This window comes from Pelodiscus sinensis, chromosome 19, assembly GCF_049634645.1.
Source record: "Pelodiscus sinensis isolate JC-2024 chromosome 19, ASM4963464v1, whole genome shotgun sequence".
Taxonomy (NCBI): domain Eukaryota; kingdom Metazoa; phylum Chordata; order Testudines; family Trionychidae; genus Pelodiscus; species Pelodiscus sinensis.
Window position 1 is genome coordinate 13,544,774 of NC_134729.1, and position 26,817 is coordinate 13,571,590.

The 26,817-nt window shown below is 56.0% G+C and overlaps 1 protein-coding gene across 4 annotated transcripts in view; it reads left to right on the forward strand.

Moving 5' to 3' along the window:
• LOC102454223 (adhesion G protein-coupled receptor E3-like) overlaps positions 1–26,817 on the forward strand; it is a 145,982-nt gene that overhangs the window by 103,176 nt on the left and 15,989 nt on the right. The window contains exons 22-24 of one of the 4 annotated variants that reach the window (XR_012896657.1): positions 2,503–2,562; positions 13,095–13,232; positions 20,101–20,238. Coding sequence is in view for 2 of the 4 variants with exons in the window: in XM_075902415.1 (XP_075758530.1) it covers positions 20,101–20,256; positions 22,426–22,581; positions 25,144–25,208 (377 nt within the window). In the remaining 2 variants the exon portion in view is untranslated. Of the gene's footprint in view, positions 1–2,502; positions 3,113–13,094; positions 13,233–20,100; positions 20,257–22,425; positions 22,582–25,143; positions 25,209–26,817 lie in introns of those variants that run through there. The other 3 variants (XR_012896658.1, XM_075902415.1, XM_075902414.1) reach the window with 3 other exon arrangements.

Sequence of the window (26,817 nt, forward strand, 5' to 3'; positions counted from 1 at the left end):
GTGAAACTTACCTGCAGTGTCCTTCATCACACTGGGATGGTGTCCAGAGTAATTATTCCCTCCCGGTGACAGACACAGGGAAAGGGGGCTTGCATCCTCTGAACCAGGGGCTACCCTGATACTGGGGTCACCTTCTAGCTTCCTGTTTTTCCTAGTTACCTTTGTCACCTGGGTAACAGGGGGATATGATAGAGGTCTCTGACGGGGATGGCTGACACGTGAACAACACCATCTCCCAGATCAGTAGCCTCGTTGTGATCTGGAGAAAGATCTGCTTTCCTGTTTGTTTCTTGTTCAGAAAAGCCGCTTCTCAGAAAATGAGGTGGCATTAGAGCTTCCCCACGTTAGATGCCCATTAAGAACCCCAGCCCATTGAAATCTCTGACCAGTATGTCAGCAACCAGCCACTCGGTGTGGGCTCATCTTAAGTTTTCCTGAAAAAAGGATTAAGAGGGTTAATTGTGACCAGAGCCATAACCCTTGTTAATATTAGCAAGACGGAAGGATCAGTGGCCAGGATAGGGAAACAATAGCCATGTTACCAAAAATTACTGAGCTGAGGTAAATTTGTGCATTTTGGCGGTGCCAGACAAAGTTCACACTAAAGCACTTAAGAAACTAGGCAAAGCAACCTCTGAACCATTGGTGACAATCTTCCAGCTCTCATGGAGAAAGGGAGAGTTTCCTAACAAGGCCAGACATGGTGCCTCTCTTCAAAAAAGAGCAAAACTGGGGAATGATGAAGCAACCAATTTATTAAACCTTTGAGGATGATAAGGTGATAAGCAACAGCCAACATGGATTTTTTGAGAGCAAATCATACCAAAGCGAGGCAATTTCCTTCATAGGCACCCAGCCTAGTGGGTGGGGCCCAAAAGCAGTACAATTTCAAAAGTATTTTCTGATTCTAACTAAGGAAACGTGCTAGTTTCCTCTTGTCCACATGGAGGTTGCAAGGCTGGTCGGGGAGGTATGGAGACTCACTGGCTCAGTAGCAGAACTGCAGAAAAGGTTTCTTTTGGGGTTGTGGAGTCCCTGTCAGTGCAGGCTTTAAGAACAGGTTGGGCACACACTTGCCAGGGATGTTCTAGGTCCGCTTGGTCCTGCCTCAGCACCTGGAGGTGGATCGTTCGAGCTCCTTAGGTCCCTCGCAACTCTCCATTTCTGATTCAGTGAAATGAGGCTGGGCCATCTGCACTGTGCTCAGTTTTCCCCATTGGGTCTCACTGCAAAGTAACGGAGTATGGGTCTGGCAGATGAGGGAGGCAGCAGGAGGGAGGGCAGGGCAGGCTGGACAGTGTTTTGCTGTGTCCATACTTTAGGTTGATATGATCTGAAACAAGGGCTTGAGTCACTTTGGCTTCCTGCCTAATTTCCCCAAAATAAAGAAGCTGCAAAGCTCAGAGCCCTCAGAGCTCAACCGCTCCTGAGAGTGTCGGAGCCACCATGGGACCCCGCGGGGACGTGCGTCCTTTGGGTGAGTGGAACAAAGTCCATGGGCTGGACTCAGGGGTGGGGCCCGGAGACCCCAGAGGGGTCCATGTGTCCATCTGCACGAGAGCTGGAAGGTGTGTGCTCCAGTGGGGGAAGACACAGCTGGGCTAGCTCTCGTCTAGCTGCGTGCTACACAGAGAAGTGTCCCCACAGCGGGGGAAGGGGCTAGCTGCCCTGAGTGCCTACCTGTGGCCTTGGACAGGGATGTGGTCGGGGCAGGGAGCCTCTCCAGTTACTTGCCCAAACACGGCCACACTTCTCTTTCTCACACGCCAGCTGCTCAGAGCAAGCCCAGGTAAGTCTCCTAGAGCTCGAATTTACACCTACATTGGTGTGACAGACAATTTCCTCTGCTCCCTCCCTTGCTCAAGTTGCACCAATGGAGACTTCATCCAGGCTTGCTGAAACACCCTTAGATTTAACCGTCAGATTCCTGGGGCTGGCTCAGAGGGACTCACCGTGAGACCAGAGCCTGGATGGGTCGAAGATGCTTCCAGCCGCGTTCACAACCACTGAATCCCAGGGGATAACTTCAGATCAGTCTGGTGCCTGCAAGCAGCCTAAAGCCTTTCCCGATTCCTCCTGAAGCATCCCTGGCCCAAGGGACCATTCATCAGCTGGCAATAGCCAGAGCATAGAAGTATCTTGGCCCTACCACTCATCTCTGGGAAGCTTCTGTGCCCAGGGTTTGTGGGTGGAGGCATAACATGGAGCCAGTGCACAAGGGGAATTTCAAGATAGCGGAGTAAGCCAGCTTGCTGGAGTGGCACAAAGCTGGGGTTCCTGCATTTACTATGGTATAAACAGTTATTAATGGAAGAACGGACTTCATTGAATTTACACTAGAATCACAATGGAGTCATCCAGCAAAATTTGGTCCCTGGACAAGGGCCAAGAGACGTCTCTGTCTCTGTCTCTGTCTCTGTCTCTGTCTCTGTCTCTGTCTCTGTGTTGCTCGTTTCTGTTTGGATAACATTTACAAACACATTTATTTTTCTCTCTCTCAAGTGTTTCTCATCGTGGTCCTTGTCCCCCCTCTGCCTCCAGGGAGCACTCAAGGCTCAATGGGTAAGTTCCCAGGCTGGGGGAACAGAAAGCAAATCCGCAGGGGATGCCTTTGTTCCCATCACAGAAGCCCCACGCAGAATGTGTCTCTGCTGTTAAAGCTGATACAGGAGAGAGGGGGGACAGCTCTCGATGGGGTCTTGGCTCTATGGTGGAGCTGGGGTCCTTGGATCTGGGTCACTAGAAACAGCTGAATGTTTGCGGGGGGTTAAATCTATTTCTGACGTGGTCACTGCCGTATGCTGGGCTAAGGTCACATATTGCATGGTCAATGGGTATGATTCACATTAGATACGTTAATATTGCTCGTATGCACTGAATGCCTATAACACTGTGTTGTGTGCACACTTCTAGCAGCTGCCTGGCCCGAACTGGCCTATGTGTTTCGATACATTTGTTCCCCTGTGCTAAGTATCCCATTCTCCTTTGAGCGATTGCTCACGCCCCTTCCATGTAGGTGTGTGCGTGCAGTGTGCACGTGTTGTCAGAAATGTTTCCCCTAGCAGCCCTTGTCGGGCCTGCAGAGGAGCCCCCTGGAATGACACCGTTATACTATTCTGTTGAGAAAAAAAAAGGGGGAGACCAAAGTTGTTGAGAAAAAAAATTGTGTGACCCCTTTTGATTGGCGGGCGAGCTGGGGGTGCCTCGCTCTGAGGGAGGGGGGAGTGCATTAGGATGGGGGCACTGAGGGTGCTTGGATCTCCAGGAGGGGGATTGGCTGAGGGGAGCTGGGGCACTTGATTCTGGAGGGGGGGGTGAATTGGGATGGGGGGTGCTGAGGATGCCTGGCTCTGGGGAGGGGTGTTGTGTTGTACTTAAGAGTACTGCACAGGGTCTTTTCAGGGGGAAAAGGCAAAATGCCACATTTATTGGTAATACAAATAGCCGTCAGCTCTTACCGTAGGCCTGTGATACCGCACACGCGAGCACACACACACACACACACACACACATGTCTTGTTATTGCCAATAGTTGCTCCCCCCCAACTGCACTGGCCAGGTGAGTTAGGTGCGGGAGGGGTGGAGCCAGCTCCATGATCCCATGTTGACAGGAGGAAAGCCGGGGTCCCTCTGCAAGAGGCCTTAGACTGATAGTGTCTTCACTCTCATGCAGACCCACCGCATCAGTCATCCCATGCAGACGCATCATCTTTGAGAGTCATCATGTGCATTTGCAGTTAGTTGTCTTAATGCTGCCCCATTGGCCTTCAAAGAGGGGGCTTCCAAAAGCAGGCGCTTGCTGCTGACTCCCAAGGCGTCCATAGGTCCAGTCTTCTTTCAATGAGCCCACTTCACAGGTCCCATTGTTCTTCTCATTGTTCTTGGATCTGGCTCCCACCCTTCTCCAACTATTGCAAGTGCAGGGAGGTGCAGGTCTTTCAGGCCTTATCCATTCACACCTCGTTCACTCAACAGGACAATCCATTAAGCAAAAGAGGGTACAAAATCTATAAGATACAAGGTTTCTATGTAGAAAGACTTCATACACATTTTCTGTGTTCTATATGAAAGTATACATAATGTCTATGTAAAAGGACTTAAAAAATGCAATGAGAAAGTGATTAATACAGAGATTAATGAGATGTATCTACAGTTGCATTGGGATGGGAGGGGGGCTGGTGCGCCTGGCTCTGGGGGAGGGGGGAGTGCATTGCGGGTACTTATGATTTTTTTTAAAAAGTACTTTATAACAAAAGGAAAAACTTTAAAACACTAGTCCCGTAGCACTTTAAAGACTAACCAGACATGTAGATGGTGTCATGAGGTTTCACGGGCAAAACCAACTTCTGCCCATGAAAGCTCATGATACCATCTACATGTTTGGCTAGTCTTTAAAGTGCTATTTCTGGTTTTTAAGTTTTTCCTGTTAGTCTGTAGCTCAGCTACTTCTCTGAAGCTTAAAAAGAAAAAGGTTGAGAAACACTGCTCTGTACCCTTCCTTTTGGCCTCTCTGTTTCCTTTCTCCTTTGGCGAGTTGGACAGGAAGGAATTTTGGTAAAAATATGTCAGAGATTTGCACACAGTGCCCGCTCTGCCTCAGCTGGTGAGGGATAATCTCAGTTCTAAAGGAGTTGACATTCCTGAGGCGATCTATCCCCCCACGTTCTGTTGCAGATTTTCCAAAGAAAATGCCGGTGTTTTCTATAGGTCACCCACATCTCCCAGTCGTAGCAGAGACTTGGGATTAACATCAGAAGGGTGTTAATAGCGGCTATACATGCAAACCCCTATTTCTAATTGAATTCAAAATAGCGGAGTGCTTAATTCGAACTCGGTAAACCTCCTTCTACGAGGAGTAACGCCTAATTTCAATTAGGTAGTTCGAATTAAGGGCTGTGTAGCTACTTAATTCGAAGTAGCTGGAGGCTAGCCCTTCCCAGGTTCCCGCTGGTGGCCACTCTGGACCAAACCAGGAAAACTCCTCTCCTTTCCCCCAGCCCCAGGGCCCTTAAAGGGGTAGACTCTGGCCAGACGGCACTTGCCAGAGCCAGCCCTGCCAGCAGTCTCTGTCCCTGACCCAGTGGCCCCAGGATGAGCCAGGCAGACAGTGGCAGCCTGCCATCCCCCGCCCAGTCCCCCAGCACCCAGAGGCCAGCCAGGTGCCGTAGATGGTGCGTGCCCTCCTGGACTAGTGCAGAGGTCATGGACCTCACTGAGGTTTGAGGGCAGGTCCCCAACGTCCGTGGTCTCCGCACTAGGAGGAGGAATGCGGCTACGGCTGCATAGCAGCGACCGTGGCCCGAAAGGAACATAGACACACCCAGGAGTAGGTGCACCTGAAAGTCAAAGAGCTGCAGCAGGCGTACGCCAGGAGCTGCTACCTGCCCCTACTTCCGCGCCCTCTACCAACTCCTGGGGAGCGGGGCGATCCACACCATCCCGGGAGGCAGTGAGCCGTGACCGGAGGGCCGTGACCTGGGCGCACCAGAGGGGCCACTGCCAGCTGTTCCGGCTCCGGAATCGGCAGGGTCGGCCAGGGAGGCCATACCATGTAAGTGCCAGCACTGTCCCCTGCCCGGGGGAGAGGTGGGGAGGGAGACCAGGGACCACGCGTGTGGGCCACGCCTCTCACGGATCACGCAGCCACTCGTGCACATGCGAGCACGTACCATGCCACCCTTGGCAGGTGGCTCCAGCTGTGTGACACTCAGGGGCTGTGGCCCAATAGGCACATGCGTGAAGAGACCTGACACGCTCCAACCCCGGGGCGGGACCCAGCAGGACTCTCTACCTTCACACACCCCCTCTACACAGAGGCAGGGGACATATCCCCCCGCGCCGGCCACACTATACACAGCAAAGGGGCATGGCTGCAGTCTCGGGGCAGCTCCCAGTCCTGGGGAGAGCCAGACATCCTGACCATGGCCTCTCTGCAAGCACAGTGGCTCTGACGGTGCAGGGCATGGTCGCCCTCACATCGCGGGGGGGGCTGGGCATCATCCACTGTGTCCCCAGGGAGAACTGATCACTTCTCTTCTTTCTCTACAGCTGCACCCGCTGCTTGTGCAGGGTGCACCACTCCGCCAGGGACATGCTCCCGCACCCGCGGCCTGCTCCGGACCGCCACCACGCAGCAGGAGTACTGGGACCAGCACCTGGGGGCCCTGCGAGCCCTGCACCGCACCGTCCAGGCCTGGATGCTGGAGGACCTGCAGCTCCGCCGGGAGCAGCTTGCGGAGGACCGAGCGAGGAACTGTCACCTGCAGGCCCTGCTGCAGAGCATGGTGCCTTGTGCCGGTCCTGCGCCTGCTGCCCCCCCAACTACTGTCCCTCCTCCCACTCCTGCCCCCCTCCCACCTCTTCCTCCTCAACCTCCACACCCTCCCCCTCAATGTCCACACCCCCCACCTCAACCTCCGCACCCTCCTCCCCATTCCCCCGGGGACGCCGAGGCCCCCTCCCTCGCTGTGCTGGGAGGCGTTTGGCCCAGCGAGACCCCCAGCACTGAGTGCTGAGCTTCCCCTCCCCCTTCTCCTTGCTTCCCCCTTCCAGCTCCCTCTTCCCAGTTTTCCCCCTCCCCTCTCCCACCCTTTCTCCTGCCCTCTCCCACCTCCTTTCCCCCGTATCCCCACAGTTTCATTCCCCTCCCCAGTTGTGTTCAATAAACCCAGTAAATATTTTGGAAAATTCATGTCTTTTATTTGACATCAGAAAGGGGGGGCTAGGGAAGGGTAAGTGGAAGGACGTGAGGGAGGAATGGGGCACGAGCCCCCGGTGTGGAGGACCGGTGCGGCTCTGAGGGCTCCTCTGGGTGGACGCTCTCCCGCAGGGCCTCCTGGATCCTGACAGCCCCCGATGGACCTCCCAGATGGCAGCCTGCAGCAAGTGCAGCCGGGCTGATGGCAACAACCCCATGAGACGCACCGGCGTGCCCAGGGACAGGTCTGCTTCCATGTTGCAGAGTGCCGTGGTGTCCTGAGTGAGGGCAAGCAGAGCACTCCAAGACACAAATGCTTTGCTGTCCCTCCGCGAGGTGGACCAGCAAGCAGAGAAACCTGAGAACTGTGGGTATGTCTATCCTACAAAGTTAATTCGAACTAACAGCCGTTAGTTCGAATGAACTTTCATAGGCGCTGCACATACAAACCGCTAGTTGGAACTTAATTAGAACTAGCGGAGAGCTTAATTCGAACTAGGTAAACCTCATTCTACGAGGACTAACGCCTAGTTCGAATTAACTAGTTCGAATTAAGGGCTGTGTAGCCACTTAATTCGAACTAGTGGGAGGCTAGTCCTTCCCAGCTTGCTCTGGTGGCCACTCTTGGCCAAGCCAGGGAAACTCTTCTGCCCCCCCTCTCGGCCCTGGAGCCCTTAAAGGGGCACAGGCTGGCTACAGTGCCTGTGCCAGGTGCAAGCCTGCCAGCACCCAGCCAGCAGACCCTGCACCTGGCGCAGCATGAGCCAGCCACCCACTGCCACCCAGCCCTCCACCTCTTCCCAGGACCAGGCTGGCGGCTCCTAGGAGCCTGCCCGGGGCCGCAAGAGGCAGGCGCTCACCTGGTCTAGTGCAGAGATCGTGGACCTCATCCAAGTTTGGGGGGAGGCCTCCAAAGTCCACAATCTCCGCACTAGGCACAGGAAAGTGGCCGTCTAGGGCAGGATAGCTGCCAGCCTGGCTACCAAAGGCCACATGCGAACCAAGGGGCAGGTTGGCATGAAAATCAAGTTGGTCCAGTGAGACCCCCGACCCTGAGCCCTGAGCTTAAAACATAAGAACATAAGATCGGCCATTCTGGGTCAGACCAAAGGTCTGTCTAGCCCAGTAGCCTGTCTGCCGACAGCGGCCAACTCCAGGTACCCCGGAGGGGATGGACCGATGACAATGACCAAACCATTTGTTTCGTGCCATCCATCTCCAGCCTTCCACAAACAGAGGCCAGTGACACTGTTCCTACCCTCTGACTAATAGCACTCCATGGACCCAACCTCCATGACTTTATCCAGCCTCTCTTTAAAGTCTGTTATAGTTCTAGCCTTCACAGCCTCCTGCAGCAAGGAGTTCCACAGGTTTAATATTTGCTTGTGAAGAACAACTTTCTTTTATTAGATTGAAGCCTGCTACCCCTTAATTTCATTTGGTGTCCTCTAGTCCCTATATTATGGGAACTAATGAAGAACTTTTCTTTATTCACCCTCTCCACATCACTCATGATTTTATAGACCTCTATCACATCCACCCTCAGTCTCCTCTTTTCTAAGCTGAAAAGTCGCAGTTTCTTTAGCCTCTCTTCATATGGGACCTGTTCCAAACCCCTAATCATTTTAGTTGCCCTTTTCGGAACCCTTTCCAAGGCTGAAGATATGGCATAGCATAGTTTTATACTTTCCCTCCTCCTTCTTCCCCTGGCTTCCCCCTTTCCACCTCCCCTCTCCCACCCTCTCTCTTCCCCTCTCCTACCTCCTTTTCCCAGTCTCCCCAGAGGTTAATCCCCCCCCTCCAGTTTTGTTAACTAAACAGAGTTTCTATTTTTGAATACACATGTCCTTTATTTTTTATATCAGGAAGGGGGGCTAGGGAGGGGTAAGTGGAAGGAGGTGAGGGAGGAATGGGGCACGAGCCCCCGATGGGGAGGACTGGGGTGGCTCTGCAGGCTCCTCGGGGTGGAAGCTCTCCTGCAGGGCCTCCTGGATCCTGACAGCCCCCCGATTGACCCCCCCCCCCCCCCGGATGGCAGCCTGCGGCAAATGCAGCCGGGCTGATGGCCGAGTGCTGTGATGTGCCGAGTGTGGGCACTCCAAGACAGGACTGCTGTGCTGTCCCTCATTGAAGTAGACAAGCAAGCGGGGATCCCTGACAACTGTCTGTCTGGGGTGGGGGTTGGGTCCCTTTAAGCACAGCCCTCGGCTAGCGTGAGGCAGCAGCTCCACACTCTAAGCCCTAACCTGATGCCCTTTTGGCACTGGTTCCTGCCAGCCTTACCTTCGATTCAGGGTAGAGCAGCTCAGAGAGACCTTTCTCTTTTACTTAAGGATAGAATCTCATGGCAGCCTGAAGGAAAAAGTCCCCATGGCAGACCGAGCCAGGCTTGCAGTGTACCCTCAGCCTCAGGCTACTTATTGCTTCAGGAGACTTCAGGAAAGTGAGGACGATTCTTGTATTTTATTTCAAAGTTTTTCTGAGTGTTATTTTAACAGGTAAATTAATCTCGTAATTCATAACTCTCATGTAGTTTATCACTGTGCAATAGTATGAAAAACAATTAGGTGAATGAGGTAAGTAACTAGGAAGTTAGGAAGCATTATAGATACTTACAGTAAGTTTGATACGCTCAAAATCTTTGCTATAACAGTGGTTTCAAATGCTTGATTGAAATATAGGGATGAAATTCATATTTAAGGTGTATAACATGTATTTCTCTTGTGTTTTATAAAACTTACATATTTTAAGCATTTGACATTTTTTATGTAAAAGACATGAACCTCGTGAGAACAGGCTATGAACAAATTGAAGAGAAACAAATATTTAACAGACTGTAAACCACAAAATGTATATGTCTGTAGTTGGTGAAACAAGTAATTTGAAGCAGGAAGGCAGAGCTCTGGGAGGGTGTTCGTTGCAGCCACATTCGCTAAACAATAAATATCCTAAGAGGTGGATTATTTACAGTGGCGTAGTAAGGAGGACGCGCGGGAAGGAGGGTGGAAATTGACCCTGGGTGCCATGGTAGTGGGGTTCCAATATAGTCCCCCTCCACTCCCCCGTCATCCCTTAGCTCGCCTGCTCCTCCTCTTCCTGCTGCCACCAGCTGGATCTCCCCCCACCTCTCTACTGTTGAAGCAAAGGCGTCACTCAGGTTAGGCGGCTAAACAGACAGCTTTATTGATCAGTAAAGCAAAGTGAGCCAAATGTGGTCGGGCCCAGTAAGGCTACTCAACACAATCAATCCTAGTATTTTATACCCTTAACCAAACAGCCTGACAGCTGTTAAAAGCATTTGCGGAAAATCATGCCTTATGTGGCTGTTCTTTAGGACTTTGTAGTTTGCTTCACCTATTGCTGGCAGGTTTTTTGGGCTGCAGCTAAAACCTTTTTACCTTTTATTCATTACCCATTTGCTATAACAGTGGTTTTAAATGCTTGATTGAAATATAGTGACAGAATTGATATTTAGGGTGTATAACATTTATCTAGTGTTTTATAAAACTTACATATTTTAAGAATTTGACATTTTTTATGTAACCTAATGAGAACGGGATATGAACAAACTGAAGAGAAAAAATTATTTAACAAAATGTAAACCACAAAACTATAATTTATACGTCTGCAGTTAGTAAAATAATTAATTCGTTAAGCAATAAATATCCTAAGAGGTGGATTATTTACGGTGACATAGTAAGGAGGGCGCGCGGGGAAGGGGGGGAGTTGTCCCATGGTGCCACGCTAGTGAGGTTCCAGTATAATCCCACTCCACTCCCCCTGTCATCCCTCAGCTCGCCTGCTCCTCCTCTTCCTGCTGCCACCAGCTGGATCCTCCTCCCCCCAGCCTCTCTCCTCCCGTCTGACCCCCCGTCCACCTCTGCCGGAGAATTAGTGCATGCAGGGCCCAGCCTCAAACTGGAGGGGATCGGGCAAGACATGGTACAAGCTCCACCCTCCTCCTCCCAGGGTCGGGCTCAGCTGTGTGTCAGATTTGGGGCCCTGCCATGCAGTGGCAGTGGGGAACGGAAAATTTTGCCTTTGCGCCCGGGCGCATAACACCTTTGCTACGCCTCTGGCACGTGCACCGTAGGCACAGGCCGGCAGTTACTCTCGCTGGAATGCCCCAAACATAAGGACGATAGAGGTGGGACGAGGCCAGGAGGTGCCGTCACGCTCTTGGTACATGGGATACGTGTGTGCAGAACAGAGACGAGGGGCACAGTACGGTCCCAAAAAGACAAGGTGGAAAGATGCTGGCTTAGACCAGCCTCAGAGGTTGCAAACAGTAGCTCTTTCCTTGTAAGCAGGCTGGGTATAGGACCACTGCTCTGAGGAGAGGGCCGGTGACTGGACACTGGGCCCCACTGCCGTGAGAGCAGGGTATGTTATTATTCACTGTGGGTATGTCTACACTAGCCCCGTAGTTCAAACTAGGGAGGCTAATGTAGGCATTCGAAGTTGCATGTTCCCATCTGGTCACCATTTTGAAATTCCACTAGCCCGAAGTAACTGCCCGCGGCTACACGCGGCAGTGAAACGGCAATTCGAACTAAGTCCTTAGTTCCAATTAACTGTTACTCCTCCTGGAATGAGGTGTAACAGTTAATTCGAACTAAGGACTTAGTTCAAGTTGCCGTTTCACTGCCACGTGTAGCCGGTATGGCCCACCGCGTGCACCACGTCTTCCAGGAAAATGGCGACTGGATGGGAACATACAAATAAAGCCCAGGATATTTAAATCCCGGGTTTCATTTGCAACTTCGAATGCCTACATTAGCCTCCCTAGTTCGAACTAGGGGGCTAGTGTAGACATACCCTGTGATATCTGGGCCTCACTGCCGTTCCAGAACGGGTGTTTTTACTGACTGTGGCCACTAGGCCTGATTGCCTCATAGGGATGAGGTGCGATTATTGGGCCATATTCATTGGGTTCAATATGCTCACGGGGTAAAGCACCTTTTGAGAGGCCTCAGACTCCTAATACCCTGCCTCTGAGGGGGACGGGCGTGCTTGCCCCGTCAGACAGGGCTGTAGATAGGAAACAATTTCAAACCCCGCTCACTGAGGGAGACACTGAACTGGATAATTTGCAATTTCAACATTATCGATTTCGGGCTGAAGAAGGACGTGAACTGGTTAACGCATCACAAAGGCACTTTCCCCTCGGTGGACAGTAACATCCCCCACCAAATGCCGTGAATGAGGGGATCAAGTGTGCCCTGACTTGATTAACTCGTTCCTACAATCAACACAAGCATCTTCTTTCTTATCCACATCCTGCCTGTGGAACTTCCACTCCCACTCATCCGGGGAAGTGGGTGTTAGCCACAAAAGCTGATGCTCTAATCTGTCTGTTAGTCTGTAGCTGCAAAAACAACGAGGAGTCCAGTGACTCCCTAGAGACTAACACAGACCCCTCGACCCTGAAGTGAAAGGCCTTGTGCTGCCAGCGTACACCCGATGAGGGTCTGGCCTAGTGTTCCCTGTGAGCTGAGCACTTGGGTGTCTCCCAGGGGGGATTCAGATGCCACCAGCTGATTAGCAGTGTGCCCACAGCCACCAGCCTGTGTTACTAAGGGTGGTGCACATTTTCAAATGCCTCAGTGCACAGAACAAAGTTTATTTTGCACACAGATGAGAAAAATTAGAGGGAACATTGGCGTGGCCCTCTCCGTGTGAGGTTTAGCCCCTCTGTGTCCATTTGTCCCTTCAGTGTGTCTCACCCTCTGCTTACAGGTTCTACTCTGCCCCTAGGCCACTGTCTTTTAAACATGACTCCTCCTGCTGCCCAGTCTTCTGCCAAGTCCCACAACTTCTGATGGTGTCACTCAGCCTCACTCTCTGCCCAGGGGTTGGGGAGCAGACAGCAGGGACTGGAGTGCTAGCCAGCTGGCCTAGCAGGGCTGGGGTGGGATTGAGACCTATTGGCACAGCTCTGCCTGGGTGTGGAGCTCAGGTCTGGGTCCAGATTGGGGGTGCGGCTGTCAGAGTGGTTGGGGGGAGTCCCAGGGCTAGAATAGCTGGGGTTGTGGGTCAGGACTGAGGGGTATCAGCAGAGCTGTGGAAATGGGGAAGCCCAGGAGAGAAATGTGGGGGTCGGGCCATGGGGCAGGACACAGACTGTTAGCAGAGCCGTCCTGCAGAGCCCGCACAGCCCTTGCCTACCTTACATCTGGCTGGAGCCAGGCCCCTCCCTCCATCCACAAAGGTGAGAGGGGCTGACCGTGCTCACCAGTGACCAGGCCCCGTTCGCCCCAGCCCGGCTGACGAGCGAGTAGGAGACGAGGGGCCGAAGAGCTGCTGGGAGCGCATGGGCAGGGGCCCGCAGGGCGTGAGATGAGCCGGGGGAAGGGGCAGACGGCGCAGGGCGGCTCACTCTGGTTTCCATTCCCAGCAGGTGCCTCTGAGATCTGCCCTGACCTAATCTGCCCGTCAAATGCCACCTGTGTGAACAGCACCCACTGCGCCTGCATGGAGGGATTCCTGTCACAAGGGAGTCGCTTCTTCAACGACACATTGGAGACCTGCGATGGTAACAGGCATCCCCGTCCGACCCCAGATCGCTCAGGCATTTGGGGCGGGCGGGGGGGGGGGGTGGCGGAGTGCCCGGGGAATGAGGGGGGCTTGGGCAGTGGGTCACTAGTGTTTCACAAGGCCCAGCAGGCCCATCTGGGGCGGTTGGGTCCCCCCGCAGGGAGGCAGAGCTCTGGGAGGGTTTCGTTGCAGCCACACACCGTGCAGGTTGACAGGCTGGCAGGGGAGGTGCCGCCCCACCCGTGTGGGGGACGGGGCAGTCGCTGAGGGGCCTGGGAGATTTGAACAGGCCTGGGGTACATGGCCGGTGGCAGCACATCCGTGGCCTCTGGGGGGGTCTCAGCGCGCTGCCCCCCCCTCCCCCGCCCCAGTTCTCCAGCTCCCATTGCCTACGGCCCGTGTCTGAGCGGCTGGGGCGGTGCCTGTGGCCATGGTGAGTGGAGACCCCCTGACCCACAGAGGAGCCACTGCTGGGAGGAGGGTGTGTCCAGGGGCCATCCAAGGTAAATGCCACCCCCGGCCCCCTCCTGCGCCCTGACACCCTCCCCCAGCCTAGAGCCCGACTCCACAGCCAGGCTGCCTCCTAGAGCCATCGCTCCCCACCCCCTCCCCCACCCGAATTCCCTCCCAGAGCCTCAGCCCCTCCCCCACTCGGCGGAGAGTGAGGGTGGGGAGAGTGAGGGAGGACAGGGGACAGACTGGTGGGTGGGGCCTCGGAGAAGGGGCGGGGCCAGGACAAAGCCTTTGGACTTGCCGGCAGCGCTCCCAGCAGGGCAGGGGGCAGCTCCCGGGGCACCCTCCAGCACAGCTGCAGCACTGCCCAAGCGGCGCAGTTTGTGCCTTCGTGGGGGCCCATTGACTGTTGGGCCCCGGGGCCCGGAATCGCTGCCAGTGGGGCTGGGGCAGGATTCTGCGGGCGCTGAGCACGTCCTGAGGGATGCTGAGTTCCCGCAGTTCAACGGGAGTCGAGGTTGGTCCCCGGCCCCCTGAGCCCTGTGAGGACAACACAGGAGAGTGAGGGGGATTCGAGAGCAGCCTTCAGCTCCCTGAGGGGGGTTCCAACGAGGCTGGCGAGAGGCTGTTCTCAGTGGGGGCAGAACGAGGAGAAACGGTCTCAAGTAGCAGTGGGGGGGTCTCAGTTGGACATTAGGACGAACGATTTCCCTAGGCCGGCGGGGAAGCGCTGGGCTGGGTTCCCTGGGGGGGGGGAGTCTCCATCCCTAAGGGTACATCTACACTGGTGCAATGAGGAGGAACAGTTAATCAAGGGAAGGTTTCCGATAGAATTACCGCGTCTGCACACGGCCAGTCAAATCGGGCCACCGGCGTTTCAAAATGGCGACCGGCCGCGAATATGCTAATGAAGCATGGGATATTTAAATCCGCGCTTCATTAGCAACTTCGGTATGCTTCATTTGCCTCCCTACTCCGAAGCAGGGGGCAAGTGTAGACGTACCCTAAAGGTTTTTAAGTCCAACTTGACAAAGCCCTGGCTGGGAGGATTGAGTTGGGTTGGTGCCGCTTTGGGCAGGGGGCTGGACTCGGTGACTCCCGAGGTCTCTTCCAGCCCTGGGATTCTATGACAAATGTTGCTGGGTCCTGTAGGTGCCAGCTCCCACCAGCCACGGCAGCTCAACAGCCACTGGAGGCACCGCTGGGCAGCTCTTGGGAGGATCAGCTGTCTGGCGGCTGGGGGCTTTGGGACGGGGTCGGAGTGAGGGTAGAAGTGATCAGCTGTGACCCCGACTGCTCTCCAAGTGTGCGGGGGCCGGGATCTCCCTGCCGCAGCCCTTGGATGGGAACAAATCGCTGGGTTTGCAGGGAGGCTCCAGGAGAGAGGAGGGACCCTCACTGGCCCCAGCACGCAGCCTCCTGCTGCTAGTGCCCCCTGAGCCTGGGAAGGGGCCTTGTGAAGAGGCGCTGCCCTCTATGGCCCTGGGGAGCAGGGAACAAGTGCAGCAACGGAAGCCCCAGCCAGGCCCGTGTGACAGACCGGGCCGGGTCTGGGCACAGCTGAGGGCGTCCGCTCAGGGCAAATTGCTCAAACTCAGGGCTCCTTAGAACCCCTGACTGGAGGCCCCTCCCAAATAGGCCACAAACCAGTTGCACCAAGCGCTTCACCTGCCCATCTGGCCAGCCAGAAGCCTCACGAGCAAAACCCCTCGGACACCCGAGTCCTTCCTATGCCCCAGTCAGTCCCAGGCCTGCACACAGGTGAGGGGTTCTCTCACCTTCCCTGAACGGGCTCTTCCGGTCCCAAGAAACCAGCCACAGTTCCCAGGTCGATTTACACGTTGGATCTTACCCACAAGATCATGCTGAGCCGGTCCTTTAGAATCTAACATTGAAAGGTTTATTACTACAAGAAAGAAAAGCATGAGAGTAAGGTTGTTAAAGAATCGTACGTTACATACAACGACTCATCCAGTTCTCGATACAGGCTCATAGCAGAGATGTTATAACTGCTGGCTTTGGTGTAGATCCGATGTCAGGATGGGTTCACAGTTCTTTCCGGCTCGTGGTTCCCTGCAAGGCTGCTTCTGAGATCAAAAATTGATCTGAAGACAAAGATGGAAGGTGCCACATGGCACTTATATCCCTCTACTGGCATCTTCTTGGCTGCAGCAGGTCACCTGGTCAGTGGCCCATCCCCATGTTCCATGCTGGTAACCCTTAGGTATCAGTCACATTCCTGAGATGTGTATTGGCACCCAGGGCCGGACAGAGTCATGGGCGAGCCAGGCAGCTGCTCAGGGCGCCAACCGACGGGGGGTGCCTGATGGCAGCTGTAAGGGATGCGCTGTGTCCCTTATAGCTGCCATCAGGACCCATGCGCCCGGCTCCCGCAGCACCAGCCCTGTGGCGCCAGCAGCATCCTTGCCCCGACGGCTGTGGGGCCTTGCATGGCCCGGTGCTTGCGTCCTGCACGCGGGGGCAGAGCCGCAGGCCTGGGCCCAGGGCACCAAAAGGGCTCGGGCCGGCCCTGTTGGCACCTAGAGATTCATTGTCTCCTTGCTAATTGGCATAGCCATAGGCTGAGCTTTCCTTGCCCCTTGCTCTTCCTCATACAGAGAATCTTCCAGCATCAACACATCATTATAACTCCACATACAGACACGACACAAGTCCATGAATAGCATATTCACAATCAGTAGAACAGAAGCTTTTGTTTGACACCTCACATGGCCCCTTTCTACCTACGTTTGGGGCAAACACCCCCCATGGGTGCAGCAGTGATCTGGCTGCTTCCCTAAAAATCCAGTAACGTGACACCCCGATTAGCATTGTCAACTCTCTGAGAGGAGAAAACCAAACACTGTAGCTGCACTTCTTCCCCAAGGCCCTGCCCAGCCCTGCCCCTTCCCTCAGGCCTCACCCCCCCCCCCCCCACTCCCTACATCCTCCCTCCTTCAGAGCCTCGCTCCCCCCACTCTTACTCACTTTCACCGGGCTGGGGCAGGCAGTTGGGATATGGGAGGGTCTGGGGCTCTAACTGGGATGCGGGCTTGGGGGGGGGGCAGCGGTGGGGTTCAGGGGGCTGAGATGGGGCTGGGAGTTTGAATTAGGAAGGGGCTGAGGGCTCTGGTTGGCCATGCAGACTCTGGGGTGTACTTCGGGTGAGGGGTTTGAGGTGCAGGAGGGGCTATGGGCAGGAGGTAGGGGATGAGGGATTTGGGAAGGGGCTGTAGGTTGAAGTAATGGGCTGAGATGTGGGAGGGGGTGAGTGAGCTGTGCTCAGGTGATGGCAGGAGAGTGGGTGAGGCTGAGTTTGGGGTGCTGAAAGGGCATCTTGGTGTAGGGTTGGGACAGGCGATTGGGCTCAGAATTGGGGTGCTGGCTTAGCTCAAGGGGCTGCTGGTCAGCGGGGCAGCGAGGCTAAGCCAGGCTTCCTGCCTGTCCCGGCTCCGCACTGCGCCCTGGTCATGTCCAGCAGGTTCTGTGCCTGGGCTGGGGCAGGCGTGGTAGGAGGCTGTGCTTGCCCCCCCCCCCTTACCCACTGGCGTACCGGCCGGTAGGGTCCAGGCAGCGAGAGAAGCCCCATGACCCCCAACCTGGGAGCTGGACGCGCTGGCCACTTCCCAGGTGCAGGGCGTGTGATGTAGCGGGTCTCTGGCGGCACCACTGGGAGGCTCAAATCAGGGCGAATCGCTCAAGACAGGGCTCCTTACAGCCCACGCCTGGGGCCTCCAGGATAAAGCTCCAAGCCAGTCCCAGAGAGCAGGCCCAGCCTTAGGGCAAGGAGAGCGAGGCGGTTGCCTTGGGCCCCACGTATTCAGGACCCTGCACTGCCCAGCACTTGGACCCGCCCACCTGGCCACTTACTCACTGCCCTGACTGGGAGCCGCGTGGCTGTGTGGCTCAGCCAGACATAGAGTCCTGCCTTGGGCCCCGCGAACTCTTTGGCCGGGCCTGACAAAGGGCCACTCCTGTGTGCCACGCTGGCCAAGCAGGGAGTCACACGAGCAACTACTTAGATGGTCCCGTTCTCCTGGCCACAGCCAGCGCCACTCCTCACGCAGACGGGACGTTCTGAAAACAGAATCCTCCAATCCCCAAATGGGAGAGAGAGAGAATCCATCAGATTGCACCCACCAATTACCCAGGTCTTGGTGCAGGCTTGGAGCAGAGAGAGATTAATCGACTGTTTTATGAGTCTCTGGAATACAATCTCCGTTAGGAGTCTCTTTGGGTCCAGTTCATAGCAAAGACGCTTCAGAAGTGAGGAGCTGGAATGAGGACAGAGACAGAGGAACCTCTGGGCCCTTTCACACCCTTGCCCATGTGTTGGGAATTCCGTTGTTCTCCCCGTGTGAAGGTGAAAGTACCTCCCCAAGTGGAGGCTGACACATAAGAGGTTACCGCTTGTCACTGTCTCACAGGTCACACCCGCACCTGGCCCGTTGGTGCCTGGGCAGAACCTCCAATGGTGCAACAGCCCCTTCTCGGGGAGTCCACTCTCTGCTGGGGTCCATCCCTCTACCTCTGGGACGGTGCCTTTCAGGGCCTTCAGCAGGCCTGTCTCTGCTGTGGGCCCTCAGGAAGGTCCACTCACTCTGTCCCCTGGGGCCTCCCTGCTACTGGGAGTGCGACCCTGCTCTCCAGTCCAGATCGACTCAGCCAGCACCAAACAGGAGGGTTTATTGAACTTTGAATGCAGCGAAGGATCTCTCATGTCTGAGTCTCCCCTGCTGGGCTGGGAGCTGGGTTGTGTCCGGTTCAGAAGCCCCCTTCTTGCAGCTGAGCCTCCAATATCCCCCTAAAGCAGCCCCTCCCCTGTACACTGTTTTGCCTGGGCCCCTCTGTTCTCAGCCTCTCCACCCCTCCGCCCTTTGTTCCCCCCTGGCTGGTACCAGCTGGGCAGGTCACTGAGGTTCCCTCTCTGCAGCCCACTGGCCTCCCTCTGGCCAGACCCGGCCGTGCCCTCCGAGCTGCCCAGGAGCAGTATGAACAGAGCCAGCGACTCACGAGCTTTCCACAGACCCCTCACTTGGCCCCGTTGCACGAGGGTTGCCAGGTGTCCGGTTTTGAACCAGACGGTTTGGAATTTGAGCTTTCAGTCCGGTGTTTTCTAATTAAGTGAGTTTTATTATTCTGAGTATCACTACGCAGTTCCGTACTGCCCGGCTGGTACACGCTCACGCTGCGAGAGTCACACTGCGTGAGCATGTCTGCCCGCCAAGAAGGGGAGGGAGGGGGCAGGATGGAGTCCCCGGGGCTGGACTCACCAGTGCGCCCGCTGGGACCATGTGTGGGACGGGCAGCACCCGGGATCTGCATGTGCCCGAGCCAGCCCCGCTCCCCACCGGCCAATTCTCTCCCCCCCATCCCCTCTCCTGGCCAGTCCCGCTCCCTCCGACCCCCTCCTGGCCAGCCCCGCTCCCCGCCGGCCAATTCTCTCCCCCCCATCCCCTCTCCTGGCCAGTCCCGCTCCCTCCGACCCCCTCCTGGCCAGCCCCGCTCCCCGCCGGCCAATTCTCTCCCCTCCATCCCCTCTCCTGGCCAGTCCCGCTTCCTCCAACCCCCTCCCAGCCAGCCCTGCTTCCCGCCGGCCAATTCTCTCCCCCTCATCCCCTATCCTGGCCAGTCCCGCTTCCTCCAACCCCCTCCCAGCCAGCCCTGCTTCCAGCCTGCCGGTCCCGGCCCTGATCTCCCCCGACCAGCCCTGCTCCTCCTGACCCTCTCCCGGCCAGCCCTGCTCCCCTCCCACCTGGTCCCCGTCCACCACCGCTCATCTGAGATCAAGTGTGTCCGTTTTTTTTTTTAAACCATGCGGTAACTCTAGTTGCACAAGGTTTGGTGCAGACACAGGACAGTGGTTGCAACCTTGTTTGGCATCTTCGTATCAGAATCCGATAGTCACAGGGCGGTGCCAGGACCGGTGGGGACTCGCCTGCCTGAGCCCCCCAGCCCCACTGACCGGACTTTGAACTGCCCCGTCAGCAGCGCTGCCAGGAGCCACCAGGGTCCCTGTTCGACCGGGCACCTGGTTGAAAACCGGGTACTTGGCTTTCAAGTATCCACCCCATTGGTCCAGGGAGCAGGGAAGCTCCTCCGTGCAGGGGGTGTGGTCAAGGCCCAATCCACCCGCTACGCTGGGTTAGGGGGCAGAGCCCTGACACTAGCTCCAGGCTGCCTGGGGAGGCCCCTGCACAGCACAGGGTGGGGGAGGGGCTGTCAGAGGCCATGACGCTGCCAGAGCGGCCCAGCAGGGCTCAGTGTCATGAGTCTGGCCTGTGAGTGCTGAATGCTCAGGGCACCGGTCACCTGGGTCCTGGGGCTCCTGCTGCCAGGTCAGTGGGGGGGGGGGGGAGCGAACGGGGAACGTCTCCCTGCCAGGGCTGAGCAGAGCATCCCTCCTGTTGCAGATATCGACGAGTGTCTGGGGCCCAATCCAGTAAACTGCGGACCCGACGCCACCTGCAACAACCTGCCTGGGAGTTCCTACTGCAGCTGCGCCGATGGCTACGAGTCCAGCTCTGGGAAAGCCAGATTCCCGAACGCCAGTGAGAACAGCTGCCGGGGTGAGTTTTGCTCTGGCCCCCACCCTGCCCTGCTGAGACCCCCTGCCCACCCTCTCTGCTCATCCCAGTCCTGGTGCTGCACCAGAGGCTGCTGCCAGCTGCAGTAAAGGCCCCAGATCCGCTCACTGAGCCTGTGAGAAGCTGTTCCCTCACAAATACGCCCCTCACCATGGGGGGGGGGCAGGATTTCCCCTCCCTCGATCTTTGGATTGGGAACAAATCGCTGGGTTTGCAGGGAGGCTCCAGGAGAGGGGAGGGACCCTCACTGGTCCCAGCTCGCAGCCTCCTGCTGCAAGTGCCCCCTGAGCCTGGGATGGGGCCTGTATGAACCACAGATACAGCCCAGCGTGCGCTGCCCCCTGTGGGCCTGGGGAGCAGGGAGCAGGCGCAGCACCAGATGCCCCAGCCACGGCCTGATCAGAGTCACCAGCTTTCATCAGCCCAAGGCCCCATCCCCCTCTCACTTCATTCCCTCCCTTGGTGGCTCGTTTCGCCCCATACTCACTGCCACCAGTTTGGATTCAGGAAGGGCCGAGGGCTCTGGTTGGCCCTGCAGACTCTGGGGTGGAGCTAGGGATTAGGCGGTTTGAGTTGCAGGAGGCGGATCCAGGCCGAGGGATTTGCAATGCGGGAGGGGGCTGCAGGTTGGAGCGGGGGGGTTGAGATGTGGGAGGGGTGAGGGAACGGGACGGAGATGCTGGCTCTGGGGAGGGGCGGGGGATGAGGAGTTTGGGGTGCGGGAGGGGCTCTGGGTTTAGGGGTTCAGGGTTGGGACAGGCGCTGGTCTCAGAGTTCAGGGGCAGGTGTATCTCAAGGGGCTACTTGCTGGATGTGCAGTGAGGCTAAGCCAGGCCTCTGCCTAACCTGGCCCCGCGCTGCACCCTGGTAGTTGTCAGCAGGCGCGTTAGGAGGCTCCACAGGCTGCTCTTGCCCACTGGCGAAGCGGCCAATGGGGTCTGGGCAGCGAGACCGGCCCAGTGACCCCACGTAGGAGCTGGACGTGCTGGCCCCTGCCCAGGCACAGGGCGTGCGAGGTCGCAGGTCTCTGGTGGCACCAGTGATAGGGTCCAATTAGGGCAAATTGCTTTGAGACTGGGCAACTTACAGCTCAAGCCTGACGGTCCCCCATGGTGAGGCACCAAGCCCGTCACAAAGGGCCCTGCTGTTTGCCACATTGTCCAGCAAGGAGTCACCCAGCTAATCCCTCTAGACACCCCAGCACCTCTGGGCCACAACCAGCACCCTCCTTACACCGATAGGAGGGTATGAACCAATCTGTACGGATTCCTCTGATCCCAGAGGGCCAGCCACGTTCCCAGGGTAATTCATACCCAGGAAAGAGAGAAACAGAGAGAAAAGCTTGCGAGGAATATTGTAGAAGGAATCAAATTACACCCCCCAAACGCACCGCTCCTGGCGCAGGCTGGTAGCAGAGGAGGATTGATCTGCAGTTTGATAAGTATCCGGAACACGCCCTCGGGATCGGTCATCGGTCTTCCTGGGTCCAGTTCATAGAAAAGATGCTTCAGAAGTGATGAGCTGGATGAAGACAAACGGAGGAATCTCTGGGGCCCTTTTACACCCCTGCCCTGTGGAGGGAATTCCATTGTTCCCCCCCCCCGTGTGAAAGCACCTCCCAAATCGGAGTGTGTCACGTGAGCAGGTCACCTGTCCGTGCGGGACTCAGTCCGTAGCAGCCGTCGCTGACCTGCTGGTCTGCAGGGTCACAGCAAAGTTCCTCACCTGTGGGCTGGCCCCACTCGAGGTGCATTGTCAGAGAAGTGCTGCTAGTCACGGGAGGGCAGCCCCTTCCCCTCCCCGTCCTTCTCTCCCCCCCCGCTACAGGTGGGCTTCTCAATCTTTGTGATACCTCGACCCCCGTCTTAAGTTGCTTGCAACCCCCCAGGGGGTTGGAACCCACCGTTTGAGAAACAATAGGTTAGGGGGCAGGGCCCTTACACTGGCTCCAGGCTGGCTGCAGGGGCTCCTGCCCAGAGACCACTGTCATAGGCCATGACGCTGCCAGAGCGGCCCAGTCTGGCCTGTGAGTGCTGAATGCTCAGGGCACCGGTCACCTGGGCCCTGGGGCTCCTGCTGCCAGGTCAGTGCGGGGGGGCGAACGGGGAACGTCTCCCTGCCGGGCTGAGCAGAGCATCCCTCCTGTTGCAGATATCGACGAGTGTCTGGGGCCCAATCCAGTAAACTGCGGACCCAACGCCACCTGCAACAACCTGCCTGGGAGTTTCTCCTGCAGCTGCGCCGATGGCTACGAGTCCAGCTCTGGGAAAGCCAGATTCCCGAACGCGAGTGAGAACAGCTGCCGGGGTGAGTTCTCCCCTGACCCCCACCTTGCCCTGCTGAGACCCCCTCTCCACCCTCTGCTCATCCCAGGCCTGGTGCTGCACCAGAGGCTGCTGCCAGCTGCAGTAAAGGCCCCAGATCCGCTCACTGAGCCTGTGAGAAGCTGTTTCCCCACAAATACGCCCCTCACCATGGGGGGGGGGGGCAAGATTTCCCCTCCCTCGGTCTTTGGTTTGAGAACAAATCGCTGGGTTTGCAGGGAGGCTCCAGGAGAGGGGAGGGACCCTCACTGGTCCCAGCTCGCAGCCTCCTGCTGCTAGTGCCCCCTGAGCCTGGGACGGGGCCTGTATGGACCACAGATACAGCCCAGCATGCGCTGCTCCCTGTGGGCCTGGGGAGCAGGGAGCAGGCGCAGCACCAGATGCCCCAGCCACGGCCTGATCAGAGTCACCAACTTTCATCAACCCAAGGCCCCATCCCCCTCTCACTTCATTCCCTCCCTTGGTGGCTCGTTTTGCCCCATACTCACTGCCACCAGTTTGGATTCAGGAGGGGCCGAGGGCTCTGGTTGGCCCTGCAGACTCTGGGGTAGGGCTGGGATTAGGCGGTTTGAGGTGCAGGAGGCGGCTCCAGGCCGAGGGATTTGCAATGCAGGAGGGGGCTGCAGGTTGGAGTGGGGGGGGGGTTGGGATGTGGGAGGGGTGAGGGATCTGGACGGAGATGCTGGCTCTGGGGAGGGGCGGGGGATGAGGAGTTTGGGGTGCGGGAGGGGCTCTGGGTTTAGGGGTTCAGGGTTGGGACAGGCGCTGGGCTCAGAGTTCAGGGGCAGGCGTATCTCAAGGGGCTACTTGCTGGATGTGCAGTGAGGCTAAGCCAGGCCCCTGCCTAACCTGGCCCCGCGCTGCACCCTGGTAGTTACCAGCAGGCGCGTTAGGAGGCTCCACAGGCTGCTCTTGCCCACTGGCGAAGCGGCCAATGGGGTCTGGGCAGCGAGACCGGCCCAGTGACCCCACGTAGGAGCTGGACGTGCTGGCCCCTGCCCAGGCACAGGGCGCGCGAGGTCGCGGGTCTCTGGTGGCACCAGTGACAGGGTCCAATTAGGGCAAATTGCTTTGAGACTGGGCAACTTACAGCTCAAGCCTGAAGGACCCCCATGCTGAGGCAGCAGGAGGAATAACGTTAGTTTGAATTAGGAGTTTAATTTGAACTACCTAATCCGTGCCGTGTGTAGCCGCGGGCAGGTAGTTTAAAAATGGCGCCCGCCAGGGAACATGCAAATGAAGCCTGGGATATTTATTTATTTTGCAAGTTCGAATGCCTACATTAGCCACCCTAGTTCGAACTAAGGTGGCAGTGGAGACATACCCAGAGAGAGAAAAGCTTGAGAGTACTATTGTTGAAGGAATCAAATTACACCCCCCAAACGCACCGTTCCTGGCGCAGGCTGGTAGCAGAGGTGGATTGATCTGCAGTTTGATAAGTATCCGGAACACGCCCTCGGGATCGGTCATCGATCCAGTTCATAGCTAAGATTCTTCAGAAGTGATGAGCTGGATGAAGACAAACGGAGGAATCTCTTGGGCCCTTTTAAACCCTGCCCTGTGGAGGGAATTCCATTGTTCTCCCCGTTTGAAAGCACCTCCCCAATTGGAATGTGTCACATGAGCAGGTCACCTGTCCGTGAGGGACTCAGTCCGTAGCAGCCGTCGCTGACCTGCTGATCTGCATGGTCACAGCAAAGTTCCTCACCTGTGGGCTGCCCCATTCGAGGTGCATTGTCAGAGAAGTGCTGCTAGTCACGTGAGGGCAACCCCTCCCCGCCCTCCTCCCTGCTACAGGTGGGCGAGGCCTGTTGATAATCCCACAGAAGCAAACACAGCTCCTCACCGCATGTACAAAATTGGTACCTGCCCAGAGCAGTATGAACAGAGCCAGCGACTCACGAGCTTTCCACAGACCCCTCACTTGGCCCCGTTGCACAAGGTTTAGTGCAGACACAGAACAGTGATTGCAACCACGTTTGGCGTGTTCGTATCAGAGTCCAGTAGTCTTAGGGTGGTGCCAGGACCACTCACCGGCCCCGTCCAACCAGACACTTGGTCACCCTCCCCTGATCCACCCCCATGGACTCCAGCAGCAGAGACGAGCCACCGTAGAGGGGGTGTGGCCATGCCCCCATCCACCCCGTGCAATGAGTTAGGGGGCAAGGCCCTTACACTAGTTCTAGGCTGTCTTGGGGGGCCTCTGCACAGGATTGGAAAGGGGGCTGTCAGAGGCTGTGAAACTGCCAGAGCGGCCCCACAGGGGCTCAGTGTCGCTGGGAATCCGGCCTTTGACTGCACCACCTGCCATCACAGGGAGTCCCATCATCCCATCCCACCCATGGACGCCTCAAAGTCAGTGTGAATGCAGGGGAGAGGCAGAGTGAGAGGAGAGGGAGGGAGGGAGGGAGGGAGGTTTGTAGCAGCTGCATGTGAAACTATTGACTGGGAGCAGACGGGGATTTCTCCCCAGGCAGGAGAGATTTGATATGAAAATGTGAAGGGAAAGTTCTAACGTCTGCTCCTCCCTCCCCCTTGCTCCAAGTGCCCATGAACTGCAGCACCAAGTTCGAGGGAATAACAGAGACGTGCAGGAGTCGCTCTCCACAGGTACGTTTGAACCCATTTGTTGGGGATTCTGCCCTGTGTTTTGCCCCACCGCTATGGAAATTCCCAGAGAAATACCTTTGCTGTTGGTAGTCCAGTCCCCCCAACCATAGCAACACTAGGTATTATCTCAGCTTTCCCTGAGTGTTAGGCTACATCTAAACTGCAAGCCTCTTTCGAAAAAGAGCTTCTACACTACAACCAGTACTTCTGCTTTTCCAAAAGAGAGCGCCCAGGCAGTCTGCATTTTGCAAGCACAGTTTGCATTACACAGCGCCTTTTTTCCGAAGAGCACTTTCGAAAAAAGGAGTTATTCCTCATAAAACGAGGTTTTCTCTGGTCGAAAAAACTGCTGCGTTCTTTCTATTTACCTTCGAAATAAGGCGGCAGCAGTCTAGACTCAGGGGAAGTTTTTCTGAAAAAAGGCCACTTTTTTTTTTTCGAAAAAACCCTGTAGTCTAGACACAGCTTTACATTGGTAGCTCATATGTAGCTTGTGGTCCACTATGACCCTAGATCCCTTTCTACAGTACCCCTTCCTGACAAATGGGTACGTTTGAATCCATTTGTCGGGGATTCTGCCCTGTGTTTTGGCCCACCACTATGGAAATTCCCAGAGAAATGAAGATACTGATCAGAACTGGTCCCAGAACTGATCCCTACCGACCTAACTCAATATGCCCTTCCAGCTTGACTCTGGACCCCTGCTAGCTACACTCTGGAACACTTATCCAGCCAGTTATGCACCCACCTTCTAGTAGCTCCATCGAAGTTTAATTTCATTAGTTTGTGTAGCGCCCCCTCTCCACCTGGTTACCTTCTTTTAGAGCCAATCTCCTTTCAGGTTCGGATGGATAGGTCTGGGTTCTTCTGGATCCCGCCACCTACTCAATTTTATTCTTTCTGATTGATGTACTTGGCGGTGCCTCCACCCCCCTCACTCCTTCCTAGCAGGGTTGCCAGGGCAGCTTGGGAGGAAAATTCTAGCCCAGGATAATCCCCACGTATTCGCCAGATAGTTGGAGACTCCCAGAAAATAACACAAACACATACACTATAATAAACACAATTATATTAAACAGGAGATAATTATAACAGAACAGGGTAAAACATTATTTTTAGGGTCACCGGTGCCCTGCAACTGTGAAGTTAGTGTCCCGTTGGTACGCGTACTTTGTTGGGGCCCTTGATGACTGTTGACCACACAATCCTTCTCTGCAGAGGTTTAGCAGTGGGGCTGACTGGGTCCAGTACAGCCCAAAGGACTCACAAATGGGAGAAGGCAGCAAATCCCTCCACAGTTTAATAGGCTGCAGGAAATAAAATCCCCAAACAAATTCCCTGACTTACTAACTAAAAATTGGTGCACTCACACACTCCATGAATGAGCCTCAGGTTGAGAGATGACTCAGTCTCTGCAAAGGGGCTGCTCTCTTCTCACAGGGGTCCTCTTCAAGCAGGAACCAGGCTGCTTCGGTCCCAGAATTTCCCCTCACCGTGAAGGGGTGCAGGGCTCAAGATGCAGACCACACAACTGCACCAAAATTCAAAACTATAGCCTCCCAGCCCAGCCTCCAGACCCACACAGCAGGCAGCAGCCCTGAACTTGCTG